This window comes from Lepidochelys kempii, chromosome 12, assembly GCF_965140285.1.
Source record: "Lepidochelys kempii isolate rLepKem1 chromosome 12, rLepKem1.hap1, whole genome shotgun sequence".
Classification (NCBI taxonomy): Eukaryota; Metazoa; Chordata; order Testudines; family Cheloniidae; genus Lepidochelys; species Lepidochelys kempii.
Window position 1 is genome coordinate 16,222,294 of NC_136391.1, and position 16,790 is coordinate 16,239,083.

At 40.3% G+C, this 16,790-nt stretch overlaps 1 protein-coding gene across 4 annotated transcripts in view; it reads right to left on the reverse strand.

Moving 5' to 3' along the window:
- Nucleotides 1–452: 452 nt before the first annotated feature.
- The window catches only part of CYLD (CYLD lysine 63 deubiquitinase), a 46,800-nt gene continuing 30,462 nt past the window's right edge, over nucleotides 453–16,790 (reverse strand). For all 4 annotated transcript variants that reach the window (XM_073307654.2, XM_073307655.2, XM_073307652.2 and 1 more), the window contains 5 exons: nucleotides 16,313–16,445; nucleotides 15,509–15,617; nucleotides 8,328–8,446; nucleotides 6,867–7,083; nucleotides 453–5,725 (listed from right to left, as the gene is read on the reverse strand). In XM_073307654.2, the coding sequence (XP_073163755.1) occupies nucleotides 5,541–5,725; nucleotides 6,867–7,083; nucleotides 8,328–8,446; nucleotides 15,509–15,617; nucleotides 16,313–16,445 (763 nt within the window). In that variant the 3' untranslated portion in view covers nucleotides 453–5,540. The remainder of the gene's footprint in view (nucleotides 5,726–6,866; nucleotides 7,084–8,327; nucleotides 8,447–15,508; nucleotides 15,618–16,312; nucleotides 16,446–16,790) is intronic.

Below are 16,790 nucleotides of genomic sequence, written 5' to 3' on the forward strand. Positions count from 1 at the left end.
GAAGTTAAGAAGTTTTCTCGAGGGGAACCTAATTCCACAATTGTCTACTGTAGGATTTCTTGCACTTTCTATTGTCACATCAGGTACTAGGCACTGCCCAAGACAGAACGTAGTCCTAGATGGGACCCCTGATGTGATCAGATATAGCAATTCCTCTGTATCCTGTACAGGAAGATTGCAGAAAGTTCATAAAAAAACCAAACTAGTTCACAGGATGAAGTCAATATTTCTATTTCCAATACATGCAGATGACCTCTAAGCCCCTGAAGAAATGAGAGCCAGAAGAATGTTAAGTTTAATAACATATCAATACAGAAATAGTATAGGCCTTTCCAGTAGCAATTCATTCTTCTCTGAAGTTACCGAAAACTATAAAGGCTAAATGAGGGCAACCTCATTTTTTCCTCTCTAACCACCCTTGGAAAAGGTCTTTTTAAATTTAAAGAACTATGTATGCACAAAAACTTGGTATGTTTATTTAACAAAATACCAAAAATAGAGCAGACAAATGCAAAACGTGCTTCATTACAATGGCAGAACAATTAACTCAGACCTTAAAACAGGCAGCCTTAATAAAGGTAAAGCTTAATTTAACCTTCATGCCAACTCAATCTTTGAACTGTAGGAGTCAAACAGAAAACATTTTGTGGTTTAATACTACAAAGCAGACTATCAAGGACTGAGGTGACAAGCTCATCTATTCCAAAGGAGTGTGAAGTGCACAATAAAAAATTTGTTTTTTAAAAATGTATTGAACTGAAGTAACTGACTGCTTATGACCATGAGTAATAATTGTTACAGCGACAGTTCCTTAAAAGGAAAATTCTCACCCCATATAATAAAAACACAATTACATTTTTAAGAGCAGAATATCAGAACAAACATCAAATACATTAGAAATTCATTGCACAGAAATTCATTGCACAGAAAACGACAAGACAGTCACTGAAAAGACCTCAACTGAACATAGGTCTTCATACGTTTTTCTTCCATCACCTCCAAACCGAAAAACCAGAAGCAGCTGTGTGTAATGCACAAATCTATGCTGCTTGTGCATTGATGTATCTGCAAGGAATTGCTTTAGTGACCTTTCTCTGACCTCATAACCCCAGCCTAAGTATATGACCATGGGTGTGACTTGCTCATGTTTCCATTGACTCCAAGTTTGTTCATAGAACAAAAACTTAATACATAGGTGTGTTATGTGCTGTTCCTGGAGCCATCTATCCAATTTAAAAGGTATTTATAAGTTAAAATTCATGATGGTGAACCATGTTCTTTTCACATCAATTTTAGTGGTTTAAAGTTTTCCTCAGGCACACTTGCAGAAGGGAAATCTTAGTTTAAATAATAAAATCCTATCCTCTGAACATCATTACTTCAGGAGAAGATAGGCACTTCATTACGATAGTGTAAGAACTGAAAAGGGAGATTTTCAAAATAATAAAAAGGATGCTAAATGTCCAATTCCCACTGAACGTCAGGGAGTTGGGCAACTAATTGCTTTTGGTGACCTGGAAAAAAAAAAAGTCTCCCCCAAATGCATGTTGGCATTGTATAAAACAGTGGTAACTGCTTAAAAAATGCTGACTTTCTGTGAGCTCCCTTTCCAGGAAATAATGGAGTGTAAAGAAAGCATCTTTTCTTCCCTACAGAATCTCAAATTCCTTTTCATTTTTTTGTTGCCTCATAAATAAGATGAGGTAACTGCCTTGGATTTACATCACTCTGGTAAATTTGTACATTATTTACAAGTTATTCTTCATAGTTTAAACTTCTCCTCTTATTTAAGTCAGTTTTATATATTTGCATAATGCTTTCAGTAAAGAGAACCAGAATGGTCAACTTCCATACTCTTTAAAACATACTATACTGTGTCAGAGTATGTATCTGTTTCTCTAATCTGATGCAAAACTATGCCATAGAGTAATACGAAGATTGAGATTAGAAAAATAGTTCTTTTTCCTCAAAAGTGTTTCCAAACTACTACAAGCATCTCTCCCACCTATTTTAACTCCTCAAGACTAGACTACAAGCTATATAGCAAACCACCGTATTAACATACGATCCCCAAAGTGGTGAGTGGTTCATAATTAAACAAATGCATACTGCACAACCCGATTATTAAAACGATATTAGACAATCACCAAAAATGTATAAAGCAACATACAGACATTCCCTCAATTCTTTATACAAATTTTCCAAGTATAACACAGTGAAAAAAGTATTTATGTAAGAAATCACTCTTTGGAAAGAAGTCCAATGATTTGAGAGGGAGAAGCCAAGAGGCCATTTATATTGGCCCTCATTCACATTGGTCAGTAGTCATTTCTATTCTCTCTGAAACATTAGGGTCAGTGGAACTACTCAGCTCTGATTGATTTTTCTAAGCTCTCTCTCAGTTTATTTGAATACTTTCAGCTAAAATGACTGCACAAGCCTGCCACTGTTTTTTTCAGTTTGCTCCCCCCCCAACAAAAATATTTCCTTTGAGTTAAATTTTGTTTTGAAAAAAAGTACTTTTCTTAAAAAGTCAATTTGAATAGAAAAAAAAATCAAGAAGTTTTGTTTTGAAAAATCTTGAAACCGATTTTTTTCTGACTGACAATTCCACACATTCAACACATTTGCAAAATATTTTGGTCAACGCCAATCTGCATTTTTCCATTAAAAATTTTCCCCCAGCTCTTCCCGCCACTGATGGTCATTTGAAGAGCTAGAGATAGCCTTTTCAGTGTCTTGCCTGTGGACATGGTAGGAACAGAAGTTTTTCCTATAATTTTTCATGGCAGCACATGGTATTCTATCGGTATATTTAAAAAAAACAAACCCACAAATAGATATTGGGACCGGAAGAGTGAGAGGTGTCCAGTGAAAAGGAGATGCTGAAGGTTTCATTCTTCTCACCAAAATTGTGTGTGGAAACTAAAGAAACTAACTCTGGCTGGATATGTACCACACACCCAACTGCCTCTTCCTTACAGAAGTAAAGTAACCTCAAAGCAGGATCATCATCCACCTCTTCACCCAAACCTTCTTTTCATAGAAATTGATAAAGCCACCTAAAATCCCTAAGGCTGTTTCTTGTTGGAAAGGAAAAACAAATGTGTGCATCACCATAATCTTAAAATTTGTGAGATGCACTCAGATACGAGGCTGATGAGGACCACAGAAATCAAGGACAATATTTAAAAAAAAAAAAAAAAAAAAAAAAAAAACCCCGCACAACACCTTTACAGTTAGTGGACTTGGCTATTTCTAAGCAGAAGCTTCTTCCCTTTTTGTTCTTCAAATGTTCCTGCCTTTCCCCTATATGCACTTCAAATAAGTGAGATTCTCAGGTGTTAGGAGGCAGTATGCTGCTCATGTTTTCCCTGGAGCTGGCTAAATATAAGACTTATTAACAGAACAAATGAAAGAAATGCATACGAGTCGAGCACATGGCTTGAAAAATCCACTTATCACTGCTGAGCCAAAAGCCATTGCTACCCTGAGGGCCTAAACAATTTGTTAAATTTAATTTTTTGTTTAAAGTAAATTGTCACTAGCCTTTGTGCTTAAGATAACCTAGTAATGGAACTGAATGTGTTGACTTTTAGTCTGTAGAAAGACAACTTGTGTGCACGCTTTCTCCAGTAGTTGTGCGGCCCCCACAAATGAACAGTTTCATAGTTGTTACTCAGTTTCACTGCCACCCAGTGTTCTGGACCAGGAGGCAGGCCCTGGAGTTGCACAAAGAACCAACCACCTACCTGAGGAAGCAAAGACTATGAAACACAGACCTGTTTCCTCCTCACATCTCACAGAAGCCAGGAGGCTCTTTGAGTGTCAGTCTCTTCCCCTCCTCAACAATCAGGCAGCTCCAGAGAATGAAGAGATTAAGTTCTCTCCCTATGTTCCCATTAGCTATGATCTGGACTTAATACCAATTTTTCCCTGCATCTCACTAACTCCAACCATTTCCTTACCCAACCCCTAACTTTGGTACCAACCTTCAGCTGGCAGCTTTTAGTCCACCAGCTACTCCAATGCAATTCTCAAGTCTTGCCCTAGCATGTATCTAATAATCAGCAAACAGCCAGAGAGAAATATTCTACATTTTCTGGCACAAAAGTGCAAAACTAACCAAGTTTTTACAATATTCTGAAGGCAAAATCTTTTGGTATTTGGTTTATTTGTTTTGTTTTAAATGATAGTGTATTTATCTGTTCTTCATTCTTTCTACAGAGTAGATCCCAGAGAGGCTCTTGTAAAACATGTAAAACAGCTCTTACAAATCTGAAAATATGTGCTACAACCCACAATAATGCAGTTTATGACCTATAATTATTTCTACAACATCCAAATTTTTCTGCATACAGATGACATTTCCAAACATTTTTTAAAATAGTTTAGACAGAAGTAGCTGAAAGGCAATTAATATAATAGAATTCCATCGCAAATAAGAATCAACTTCCAAGTCACAAAATATCAATTATACTTTATACAGTGATTTTTTTAAACTAGTGTAATTCATTTTGTTCGTACGCCTCAAGTACCAAGTAGAATGTTTAAAATGCTATTTTTTAAATTTGTAATTTTATCTTTCCCGATGTTCATATTTTTAACATTGATGATCCCAAACAATGAAAAATTTAGACCTATTACACATAGCAGCTCAGTACGTTGTAGAACAAAGTGTCAAATTCATTTTACTAAGGACTACAGATTCTACTTTATTAACACTCCCTGAGGCAATAAGCCACATTGTTTAGCTTGCCATCCAAACATTTGTATATATTTAATTTTATGTTTTGCAAAAAAAAAAAATATGAAAGACATTTCCATTTGTTAGTTCATGTATCTACGGTTACGCTTGGACAATATTGCCCCAGTCCCTGAAGAAAAAAGTATCACATACGAAAGGAAAGTTTGTTTGACTCGCCCAAATAAAACAGGAATAAAACCCTCAGGAATAGAGCAGTTTTGAGATCATGGGTGTTGTAAAGACCTAGAATTCTATAGAAGTAGACATGCATGATATCAGACAGCTAAGGGTTAACAAGACCACAGAAGTAAATTGTAATGATCTTATTAAAACCAAAATTATTCCTTCCTGACGGCAACTGTTTGCTACAGACCAAAAAAATAAAAAGTCATCCTTGGTCCACAGAAACACACTGAGCAAGTACACAGCGTGTGTTTACATTTTCAATGGACTAAGGAGGATTTTCCTGTTACATTTCAGCTTCTCATTTCAAAACCCAACATATTATCAATGCACTTAACTTAAAGCTTTAGTTTTTAGAAACTTCATTTAGACTTTGTTTATAAAACAAACACACGCGCACACATCCTAGAGTGCAAAATGCTTATTAAATATTTCAACAGAACTCTACGTGTAGTTTTTAAAACATTCATCTTTTTGTTCTAGCAGTCAGCTTTCCCCCTATAATAGCATCCATTGCCGGCAACGGTTGCATCAAAACTGACTACGGTGTATAGTGAATCCAACAGTAGAAATCTGCGTACAGTTTTTTCTCCTTTCCAGAGTATAATGTTCATTTGTACAAGCTCATGGTTGGGCTTTGATACATGCACATGTAAGCATCACAAAGCAGTCTTCGTGCACATCCTTGAATTTTTCTGGAGTCCAGTGAATGTAGTTCTTCTAGAGACATTTTTAGGTACTCTCCAACTTCTGGGCATGGTGTAACTTGTGGAATGTTAAAACCATTCTGGCCTCCTTTTGTGGGGGAAGCAAGAAGAGAAACAAGATTAGGCTAGCATCTTAAACATCCATACTTCCTCTTTAATGCGTACATCTTTGAAACACATCTTGGAGATGTCTCAAATCCAAAGCTGTCACTGTGGGCTACTACATGGTGAACTTCTGTATTAAGTATTAACACTTCCAATGATTGCAACTGCCACAGTAGGCTTTTCTAACCCCATGGGAACCATTTGTAAGCTTATGGGAACTTTGTGAACAAATATAAATTATTTTGGTCTTATCTGTTTAAATGAAACAAGATTAGTGAATTAATTCCCATAGCTAGTATGAGGACTTGACAATGTGTCCGTCAAATAGCATTGCTGTACCACACAAAACCATCATCACCACAATCTTAACTACTTGCCTAACTAATGGGGTGCTATCAGGTGTGCTGAGGCATTCAATAGGAAAGTGCAGTAATAGTCAGAAAAATTACAACTTAATCATCAGATCTGCTGTGTGCATCCAGTCAGATTTGTGTATTTTACTGGACTTTTACTTTTGCAACTTTTTATTCCTGTTAGCAATACCGCTGTAGGAGAGAGAGAGCTGGAGTCTACTGTGGCTTGCCTATCATCACTGGAGCTACTTATAATGTGCGAACCACAAAAATATACAATGGTTCTTAGTCGAACTCCTGTTGTATCTATTACTATCTGCTTTTTTAAGGCACTAGCCACAAGTACTGAATGTACTGTCCTCCTCAATTCACCAGTGTTAATTCAGAGAATGTCAGTTAAAGAAAATGTTATCATAGGATAATGGTCTCCCACTGCTACCAAATCAGAGGACACTGATTTTGCAATAGAGAGAGATTTTATTTCTATTATGCCAAAGACAGCTACTGTTTGAATTGTTTAAGCCTGAGATTTTGGAGAAGTGAGAATGACAGTTACACACTGTAGAGTTAAATAGCTACATTCCAGTGGACTTGAACTAAACAAAAACAGATTTCTGTGTCTTGGCATTTAAAACAAAAATTACTTTTCAAGCCTCATGACATATAAAAAGGTATGTGTTCTGGTACTGGAAAACTTTTAAAGTCACAGTATTTAAGAGCTAACATTGTTTAATGTGACAGTCTAACAGAAAAAAATAAGCAAAGATATACCATCCCGATCTGCCATGCTGTCAAAGAAGAGCCAGGCGGAGTCATCCCTCCCATATTTAACAAAAGCTACATAATGGCTTGTTTCTATGCAGAGAACAGCAAATAACTCCATCTTCTGGCAAGGGATACATCCATGTCTCCAATCCCAGTCTGGTAGATCTTTAGGAAGTGACACTGGATTGAATTTATGACTCTGTCTCTTGGGATGTAGGTGAACCTAGAATTAGGTCAATATTTCAGAAAGAGAAAAAACACAACAAAAACAAACAAAACCAACCCACCCAAAAAACTCCCAACCAAACCCACTTGAGGGCCAGACTCATGAAGACAATGTAGAAATTGGTCTTGTTTTTGGCTTAATTGGCTTGAGAGTTACTTGTTAGCTAGTTTTTGCCTTGTAGCTTTTTTTTTTTTTTTTTTTTTTTTGATCAGCTCCGGGCAAGCCAGGGCTGATCAAAGTCAGGGGTGCACAGAGGACCCACCACAGTCCAGACTGCCTGCAGGGGGGGGGGGGTTCTGGTCACAGTGTTGGGGTTCTTAGAGATTGGTTTGTTTTGAAATGGGATTAGCTTGATTTTTGGCTTATTGTGAGTGTTGGAGTGGAGTGCTTATTTACCACGTGAAAGTTGGCAACTGTATTGGGGGGGGGGCACTCTTTTTAAAAGGCTGTGTGGATTTTAGTATTTATGAAAGGGCAGACTGACAGCACTAGAGAATGAAGTCTGTCTTAACCAAAGAACAGGTCTACATGGACAACAGCAGTGCAAGTTCCCCTATGCTGTCTCACCAAACGTAGCTCCAACCCGCCATGGAGAAGTCCACTCTAGAGATGAGAGGAGTTCAGTCTCCAAACCTATTCAAAGTCTTTGCGCCGCTCCTCCCGCAGACTTACAAAAATAATCATCACTATTGACACCTTTAGTGGAAACAGACATCTATCTGTCCACTGGAAACGATATCAAGACCAGATAATTTAACACGTCAAACAGTATGCCAAACCAGACAGCCAAACAGTAACAGTAACCAGACATGCCAAAACAGTAACCAGACAGTACTCTATCACTACTACCCGGAACTGAATTTGAACGAGCAACACAGGAAATGAGTAAAATGCTTTTACTATTAGGTGCACTCCTGTTGACCAAAGTTAAAGGATACCAAGCTCCTGTAACCTGGAATTACTGCATTCTCCTCACAGGTTCACAAGGTTGGACTGTGTAGTTACCAAAGGCTACAGTAAATGCTCAATTGATGTAATCAAGGGTGCGTTAATGAATTAAAATCAAGAGACTGATCTTGTTAATGAGGACTGCACCCTTCATGTTGTGCCCAATTGCTAATATCCCTGCTTCCACGTGTCAGTCTGTGCCTTCTGATACTACTATACTACACCAAGCTGCGAGTACACATTAGTTTAAAAGGACCACAGAATTTAAAAAAAAAAAAAAAAAGTACACTTACTTGTGTGTTGCAGGTTTTACAAAACTGCTTGATTTTTCCAGCAGAAATGTCAGTATCTTCATAACATTCTCTGCATTCATACATTGCAAGTCCTCCACATATACGGCACTGCCTAGGAGCTACATTGTGGTTTAAAAAAAAAAATGCTTTGTCTCAGATTTTTGTACAAAAGATCTGTTTTGACCTAAAAATATAACCTACATTAAGCCATTTAACATCACTGTTGGTAATTAAAGAAAGACAAAAATAAAAAAATTCCATCGTTATTTTCTGTGGGCTTACTTTTGCTCTTCTACTAGTCTACAGCAGAGGGGCTGGGGGGAAAGAGCGACACACACACACACTTATTAGTCTTAAGCTCAAATACTGATGTAGAAAGTGTTTCCGTACGAGTTTACTGGATGTAACCGCACACGTGCTTTTTTTTTTTAAGCCTACTTCACAAGTTATTCTATATTTTATTAATCTAGTGAGTGTTATACTAGTTAAAATAGCTTAGCATTTAAGCAGAACTTAAGTAAAGAACCACAAACAAACCCTTGACTCAACTAATTGAAAATCCATGGTGGGTCATCTAAAAGCCACATTCCAGAAGATTAGGACTTAATAAAAAGTTGCTATTGTTAGATATTTGAAGTAATTTCAACCAATTTTAAACTAGAGATTTACCTACAGGCACAGTACTGAAACACAGATAAGTAGGTATTATATGTGTTTTTGTTCAAAAGTTGACTAGCAGTCCCAGAAATTAAGGTCATCCCAGCTTTTCCAATATAAACACTACGTCACAAATTACAGCTAAAAATACTAAAATTCCCAGTTTTTTCCCTTTCCTCTTTTCAATTAAAAAAAAAAAAAAAAAAAAAAGGTAAAATTGAACTGATTTTTGGCCCAGTTTGGTGAACCGACACTGACACGGCAAGCTACAGAAAGAGAAGACTGAGGGCTAGTCTACGCTAGAAGCACTACATCAGTGCAGTTGCACGGATGCTGCTGTAGCGCATCTTGTGAAGACACTCCATGCTGATGGGAGAGAGCTCTGACTGGTAGAATTACTCCACCTTCACGAGAGGCGGAAGTGTGCCTGTTGCCGACAAAGCAACGGTGTGGACAGCACTTGGATCACTGTTACCTTGCGTTGCTTAGGGGTGTGTGTCTTTTTCTGAGCGATGTAAGTTAAATAGACTTAAGCGATAGCATAGACTGCGCTAAGTGTGAAATGAACTTTAGGAGTTTTAGGCACTAATCTGGTGGAGCTGGAGCACCGGCAGGTGAAACTTGACTGTCACTGGCTGTTCAAAGTCTTCAACTTAGCTAATCTCAGAGCTACTGCTTGCCTCTAGATGACCACTATTCACCCACAATTCTGATACATATCATACTTGTGCTGTAACACCTCTGACAGCTGCTAACATCTAATTATTCCTTAGAACTAGAAAAACAAAAGAATTCTAAAGAAACACTATTCACACAAGACCTGACAACGACTTGAATTAAGATTTAATTCTATCCCCGAAGTATAAAAAGAGAGAGGAAAGGAGTATATCCAGACACAAATCTACATTCTACAACGTCTTCAAGATGGTGCTTTGAATTATTGTGAAGAGGAGGAGCAATTACTCACCTTGTGCAATAACTGGAGTTCTTTGAGATGTGTCCCCCGTCAGTGGTCCACTTCAGGTACGCCCACAGCCTGCACCCTTGAGCTGACATTTTTGGTAGTAGTGCCCCTTTTCCCATGTTCGTGACCCACACATGCTTGTGCCCCACACCAAGGCTATATGGAGCTGTGCAGGCAAACTGCCCTCAGTTCCTTCTCCACTGGAAAGTCCCACTGAGGGCCACATCTGGGTATGTAAATTGTATGGCGGGCTATGAACGTTCATGAAATTGGGGGTTGGGGTGCAGGAGGGGGTGAGAGCTCTGGCTGGGGGTGGGGCCAGAGATGAGGGGTTTGGGGTGCAGGAGGGTGACTCCAGGCTGGGACCAAGAGGTTTGGAGGATGGGAGGGGGACTCAGGGTTGGGGAAGGGGGTTGGGGTATGGAAGGAGGTCAGGGGTGCAGGCTCCAGGTAGCACTAACCTCAAGCAGCTCCTGGAAGCAGCGGTATGCGCCCCTTCCAGCTCCATACGTGCAGGTGCAGCAGAAGGCCGGCAGCAATGTGTGCTGCCCCGTCTGCAGGTGCTGCTCCCTGTGGTTCCTGGCCAATGGGAGCTGCAGAGCCGGCACTTGGGGCGGGGACAGCATGCAGAGCCCTTTGGCTGCCCCTACGAATAGGATCATGCTGCTGCTTCTGGGAGCCCCGCTCAACAGAGGGACTTTGAGGGCCGGATTAAAAGGTCTGATGGGCTGGAGGCAGCCCATATTTTGCCCACCCCTGCACGATACTAAATCTCCTCTTATTAACACGAGCATAAATTTCTCAAGGACTCAAGAGCCATTCTGCAATCCTTGAACTATAGAAAAATGCATCTGCCAAGTCTGCAAAGAGTGTGCAATGACCAAAGGGAAAGTCTTCAATGGTCATCTAGACCTCTCTCTTGGGAAGCCCAACAGCTGTAGCCAAGATGCTGTTCCATAACCACTGCAGTGGATATAAACCATGCTAATGTATCAGCACTATCAAAAGGAGGCCTGGAGTGATGTTTTTGCCAGCAGTTGACCCTCTTGTACAATGGCCTTAAATTGTTCATGATGTTCCTCTGGCAAGCGCTCAATAAACTAATTAAATCTGTTATAATTCAAATAGTTGTATTTGGCCGGGAGTGCCTGATGGTTTGCTATTCTGAAATTTCGCTGAAGAATAAAAATTTGTGACAAAAGCTCTGGTTTCTTGTAGTTCTTATTGTACAGGGTGGACTCTGAGCTATGCTGTCTGCCCTGTTCATTAACAGCCTCCACTAGTAGGGAATTAGGAGCTGAGTGAGAAAACAGAAATGCTGATTTCTTTGCAGGAACCTAATATTTTTTATCTGGCCTTTTACAGGCGTGGAAGCTAGGATTTGCCAACAGTCTTAGTTGGCTCCATAACAGTTTAATTGACCAGAATGGTGATCCTTATAGATGTCAGAGTACTCAAAATATCTAGGAGTTTATGATGGAGCTCCTGCACCTCTAAGTGAATCTGAAGCGTCTCTGTGATTCATCTCAGTGATTCTTGGAACTGTCTGAAGTCATATGCCATAGAAGGTGGTGGAAACATCACGGCTGCATCCGGTGATGAGGCAGAAATTTTAGTGAGAGGAGTCAGCGCCTTATTCACCCTAGCTTCCTGCTCCTTAAAGGTCTCTTCCTGATATAGGTGGTTTTGGAAAATGGGCCCTTTTCCGCCCCTTCCTGTGGTGTGACAATTCATTGTAAATTTTGACAATAGAATGCACACAAGTCCCAGAAAGGCGACTGAGGAGGGGCCAAATGGCATAGGTGGAGGCATACATCTGTGTTACAGTCACATGGGTGTCACTTGAGGTCTATCCTTCTGTATTATATCAGTGTAGGAGGGAGAGCAATATGTCCCACGATAGACAGGGGAACCCTGCATGGATATTTGAGAATCTGAAGAATCCTCTTTCATACACTTCAATGGTGAAGAGGGGGGAGGGGAAGAGAGAGATCGTTGTTCAGCTTGTTCACGTATAGGAAGGGGAGTATGAAACTGTAAACAGAGGGGTCAGTGACCAAGTCTTGATGCTGACACCCCTCCAACCACCAACCTGTTAACAGAGACGACTCTGGCTCCATAGATATTAGCAAGTCCTTAGGGTACCTAAATTCTTGCAATATCAATGTTATTAAAGAAGGGATCAAGCAAGAACTTGTAGAAGATGGCTTCAGTACCAATGCAGCTGGTACCAAACATTTGGCATAGGAGTGAGCTGACTTCAATTCCATTAGTATCATAGGTAGACAACAGTATTTGGTACTGTTGACTTTCATGCTACCAGTAGCCAGGGACAGGCTTAGAACTTTTACCAGTGTCTCTGCCATTCTGGGCATGAGTACCCGAACCCAGTATTGAGTCTGCCTTAGAAGGCTGACTCCTCTTCACCTTTTCAGTACCAGCATCACTCGGCCTGCATGGAGCTCCCCTTGGGACTTGAGGTCTCTGTCAACTTCTGTGTCAGTGACTAAGGGCAGGTCTACACTACGGCAGGGATCGACGCTCTGAGATCGATCCACCAGTGGTCAATTTAGCGGGTCTACTAAAGACCAACCAAATCAACCGCAGTTTGCTCTCCAGTCGATCCCTGTACTCTACCCCTGACGAGAAGAGTAAGGTAAGTCGATGGGAGATTCTCCCATCGCTCCGCCGCAGTGTAGATCCCGTGGTAATTTGACCAAAGGTATGTCAACTCCAGCTACGTGAATACTGTAGCTGGAGTTGCATAGCGTAGATCGACTTACCACGATAGTGTAGACATAGCCTGAGATTTTCTTGGAGATTTACTCCCACTTCCTTTTGCTTACAGGCAGATGTTGAGGCTCTCTCTATAGAGGACGTTGGTACCCTAGTTGTACTTGGTACCAAGGTACAGTCGACCTCTCTACTGGTCTCCTGTGACCAATATCTTGATGTGGACAGGGCACTAGCAGTACTGGAAGATCTATGTACAGGGGATTCCTCAGCCCCTTGATCTGAAGCTGGGCATAAAGCTTTATCCATCATCAGAAGTTTGAACTGGATTTCCCTATTTTTTCAGAATCTGCCCTTGAAGGATCTGTATCTCCCAAACAGCAGAGGTTCTGGGAATGTCAACCACAGAAGGGATATTGTCTCACAGAGGAGGCACCTTTTGAATCCTGAAGAGTCTGGCACTCTTAACTGCCATCTGACTACATACAGTAATACATTTTTAAAACATTTTTACAAAGAGAAAACTGGGAACTGTTCCAACAACTATGCACATTATACGAGCCAGAAGAGTACCCAGAAGTTACCTACTATGGGACAGGCCCAACAAAGAAAACAACAGATCACCTTCAGCCCCCAACTAAAACCTCTCCAATGCATCATCAAGGATCTACAACCTATCCTGAAGGACAACCCATCACTCTCACAGATCTTGGGAGACAGCCCCCCAACCTGAAGCAAATACTCACCAGCAACCACACACACCACACAACAGAACCACTAACCCAGGAACCTATCCTTGCAACAAAGCCCGCTGCAAACTGTGTCCACATATCTATTCAGGGGACACCATCATAGGGCCTAATAACATCAGCCACACTATCAGAGGCTCGTTCACCTGCACATCCACCAATGTGATATATGCCATCATGTGCCAGCAATGCCCCTCTGTCATGTACATTGGCCAAACTGGACAGTCTCTACGTAAAAGAATAAATGGACACAAATCAGATGTCAAAAATTATGACATTCAAAAACCAGTCAGAGACCACTTCAACCTCTTTGGTCACTTGATTACAGACCTAAAAGTAGCAATTCTTCAATAAAAATACTTCAAAAACAGACTCCAACGAGAGACTGCTGAATTGGAATTAATTTGCAAACTGGATACAATTAACTTAGGCTTGAATCAAGACTGGGAGTGGATGGGTCATTACACAAAGTAAAACTATTTCCTCATGTTTATTCTCCTCCCCCCCCACCTCCACTGTTCCTCAGAAATTCTTGTCAACGGCTGGAAATGGCCCACCTTGATTATCACTACAAAAGGTTCCCCCCCCCCACGCTCTCCTGCTGGTAATAGCTCACCTTAAGTGATCACTCTTGTTACAGTGTGTATGGTAACACCCATTGTTTCATGTTCTCTGTGTATATAAATCTCCCCACTGTATTTTCCACTGAATGCATCCGATGAAGTGAGCTGTAGCTCACGAAAGCTTATGCTCAAATAAATTTGTTAGTCTCTAAGGTGCCACAAGTCCTCCTTTTCTTTTTGTGGATACAGACTAACACAGCTGCTACTCTGAAACCGCACATTATAAAGGTAACTAACTATATGCTAACTAAAGAATACTATAGCAAATAGGCACACAGTAGACTCCATCTCTGGCCAAAGATGGTGGAGAAGAAACTGAGGACATTTTCACCCACTTGGCTCTCTATAACTCCAGTGCAGGGCACGATAATTCATAGGGCACGTGTGTGTCAAATGGGCACTGCTACCAAAAATCTCCACTCAAAAAGGCAGACACACCCCAAGTGGAGCACCCACAGGGATTGTCCAGCCATACCAAAAGGAGGACAGGAAAAACTGGATATGGTTTTAATCAGGCTGCAACTTTCTCATCAGATGTCTGGGAGTACCCAGCAAATAAAAGCATACAGTGCAGGTAACTATGTTCATTCAATAACTACCCCGGGGGTTTCCGCTAGCCCTCCCTGTTCTTTTCCTAGCCAGGTCCCCCAGCCAACCCACCGCGGGGTCCTTACCATCCAACCCCCCTTCGTAAGGTGGGCTATAAGAAAGGACGGGGTGGCTCCCAGCTGAGCCATTCATAGAAGCCCCAAACCCACCCCTCTGTCCTGTTCCATTAAGTAATACTTCCTTTTTAAATCCTTTACCAGGCCATTTATCCAGTCACTGTACACCTTCCCTATGGACTACCTGCACTGGACATCTGAGCCACACTTACATAAGTTGCAACATATAGCTTAACTCCTTTCAGTCCACACCATAACAAAGCCCTCCTTGAAACTGCTGTGGGGAAAGCGAACCCCTTCCCCCCCAGCCCAGCCAATTTGGTGGTGAGGGAAAAATCCCTCATCCCAAAATCCCCTAAAGGAGTGGCTAGCGTGTCACCCACAGCAGGTCCTGACCAAACCTGATATTTTGCCACCTCAAGGGCAGAGAGTGTGGGTGCGGTCTCGCCTCCTCTGCGGAAAAAGGGCTTACTCTCTTTCACCCCTCTCCACCTTTCTGGTCCCAGGGGCGGAGTCATCACCACAACACTGATCCACACCTCCTTTTGCAGCGGCTTCTGACCTCTCCTCCCACACCCTACCCATAAATCACTGTTCCCTTTCCCTCAGCAAGCCAGACAACAGTTCCCCCACTTAAAGGTGGGGTGTGGTCACACTGATCAAAAGGAAAAAAAGTTATTGGTTATGAACAAAAGTTCATTCCAAGCTCAGTCTATTTCACAGACTTCTACATTTTTAATATAATCTACCAGGCTACTTACTTTTACAATACCTAGTAATTTATACTTACTGTCTTCAAGTAAGTCTGTTATATTTAATTCCAGAGATGGAAATATTTTGTTGAACATTTTGAAGTCTTTTCCAAATCGAGGCATCTGAATAATCAGACATGAGGGTGCCTACCAAAAATCCCAAAATAGAATGCAATTTAGATCTTCCAAATATACATTTTATAAAATTTTCATCTAGTATTATATTGGTTTATAGTTGCTAAATCATAATGTTTTTAAAGCTACATGTCTATATATTAACCAAAACAACAATGAAAAAATAATTTAATGTTTACAACTATATCACTGTAATCTCATAAAAATCCTAAAATTAAGAAGAAAGGACTCCAACCTAATTCTTCATGTGCAGTAGGTACCAGCCATGTTTAAATGGTATATTAAAACATATACTAATTCCCCTCCCCTGAACAGACAGTATCTGCACAATTTTAACATAGAAAGGGATCAAAAGTCTTACTCCTCTGTAAAATTAAATGATTAACAAAAGAAAATTAACCTATTTAAATGTCAAAAACTTTGTTTTTAAATATACCAAAACATTAACCTTATTTCCAATCAGTTTGGTCAAAAGACAGAGACACACTAAACCATCTCAATGAGATTTTATAAAAGGTAATGTCTAGCATCATGTCATGCACTTTTTCCTACCAGTATTAGTAGACCACTCTTCTCATAAATATTGAATGTTCACCCAGTGATTAAGATATCACAAAATATACATTTCTCCTTTTTTAGGAAACAGAATATTTTCCACTGTGTGTAAAGGTCACATCTGTATAAACAAACTAACAACTGTGACCAACCTCTGCAAACTTCAAGCTGCTGTTGATAAAAGACCATTCTAGTAACTGCTGAATTGTCGGGACTCCAACTTTCTCATTTTTCTCCATAAAAATTTGATAGAAGTAACAGTCTTGTACCTTTTGACCTGCTGACCTAAGAATACAGATAAAAAATATCTTGAAAATAAATGGAATATTTTTACAATGGTTAACATATACTTACATACAGCCAGTAAGCTAAAGGAAACACAAATAACTATTAAAAAAAGCTACAGTGAACAAAGTAAGATTTAAGATTAAGCAAGGAAGATTAAGATTAAGCAAGGAATATGGAGGTTGTTCTGACTGCCCCTTGGCAGAGAGACAGAAGGAACCGCGTGGCGGTTGGGGTTGCATGGGCTTTTATGCCCTTGGGAGAGGTAGTGCATGAGGCATGCAAGACTCACAAATGACTCCTAATAGATACTGCTAGAAAAAACATTCTGAACTCCTACACATA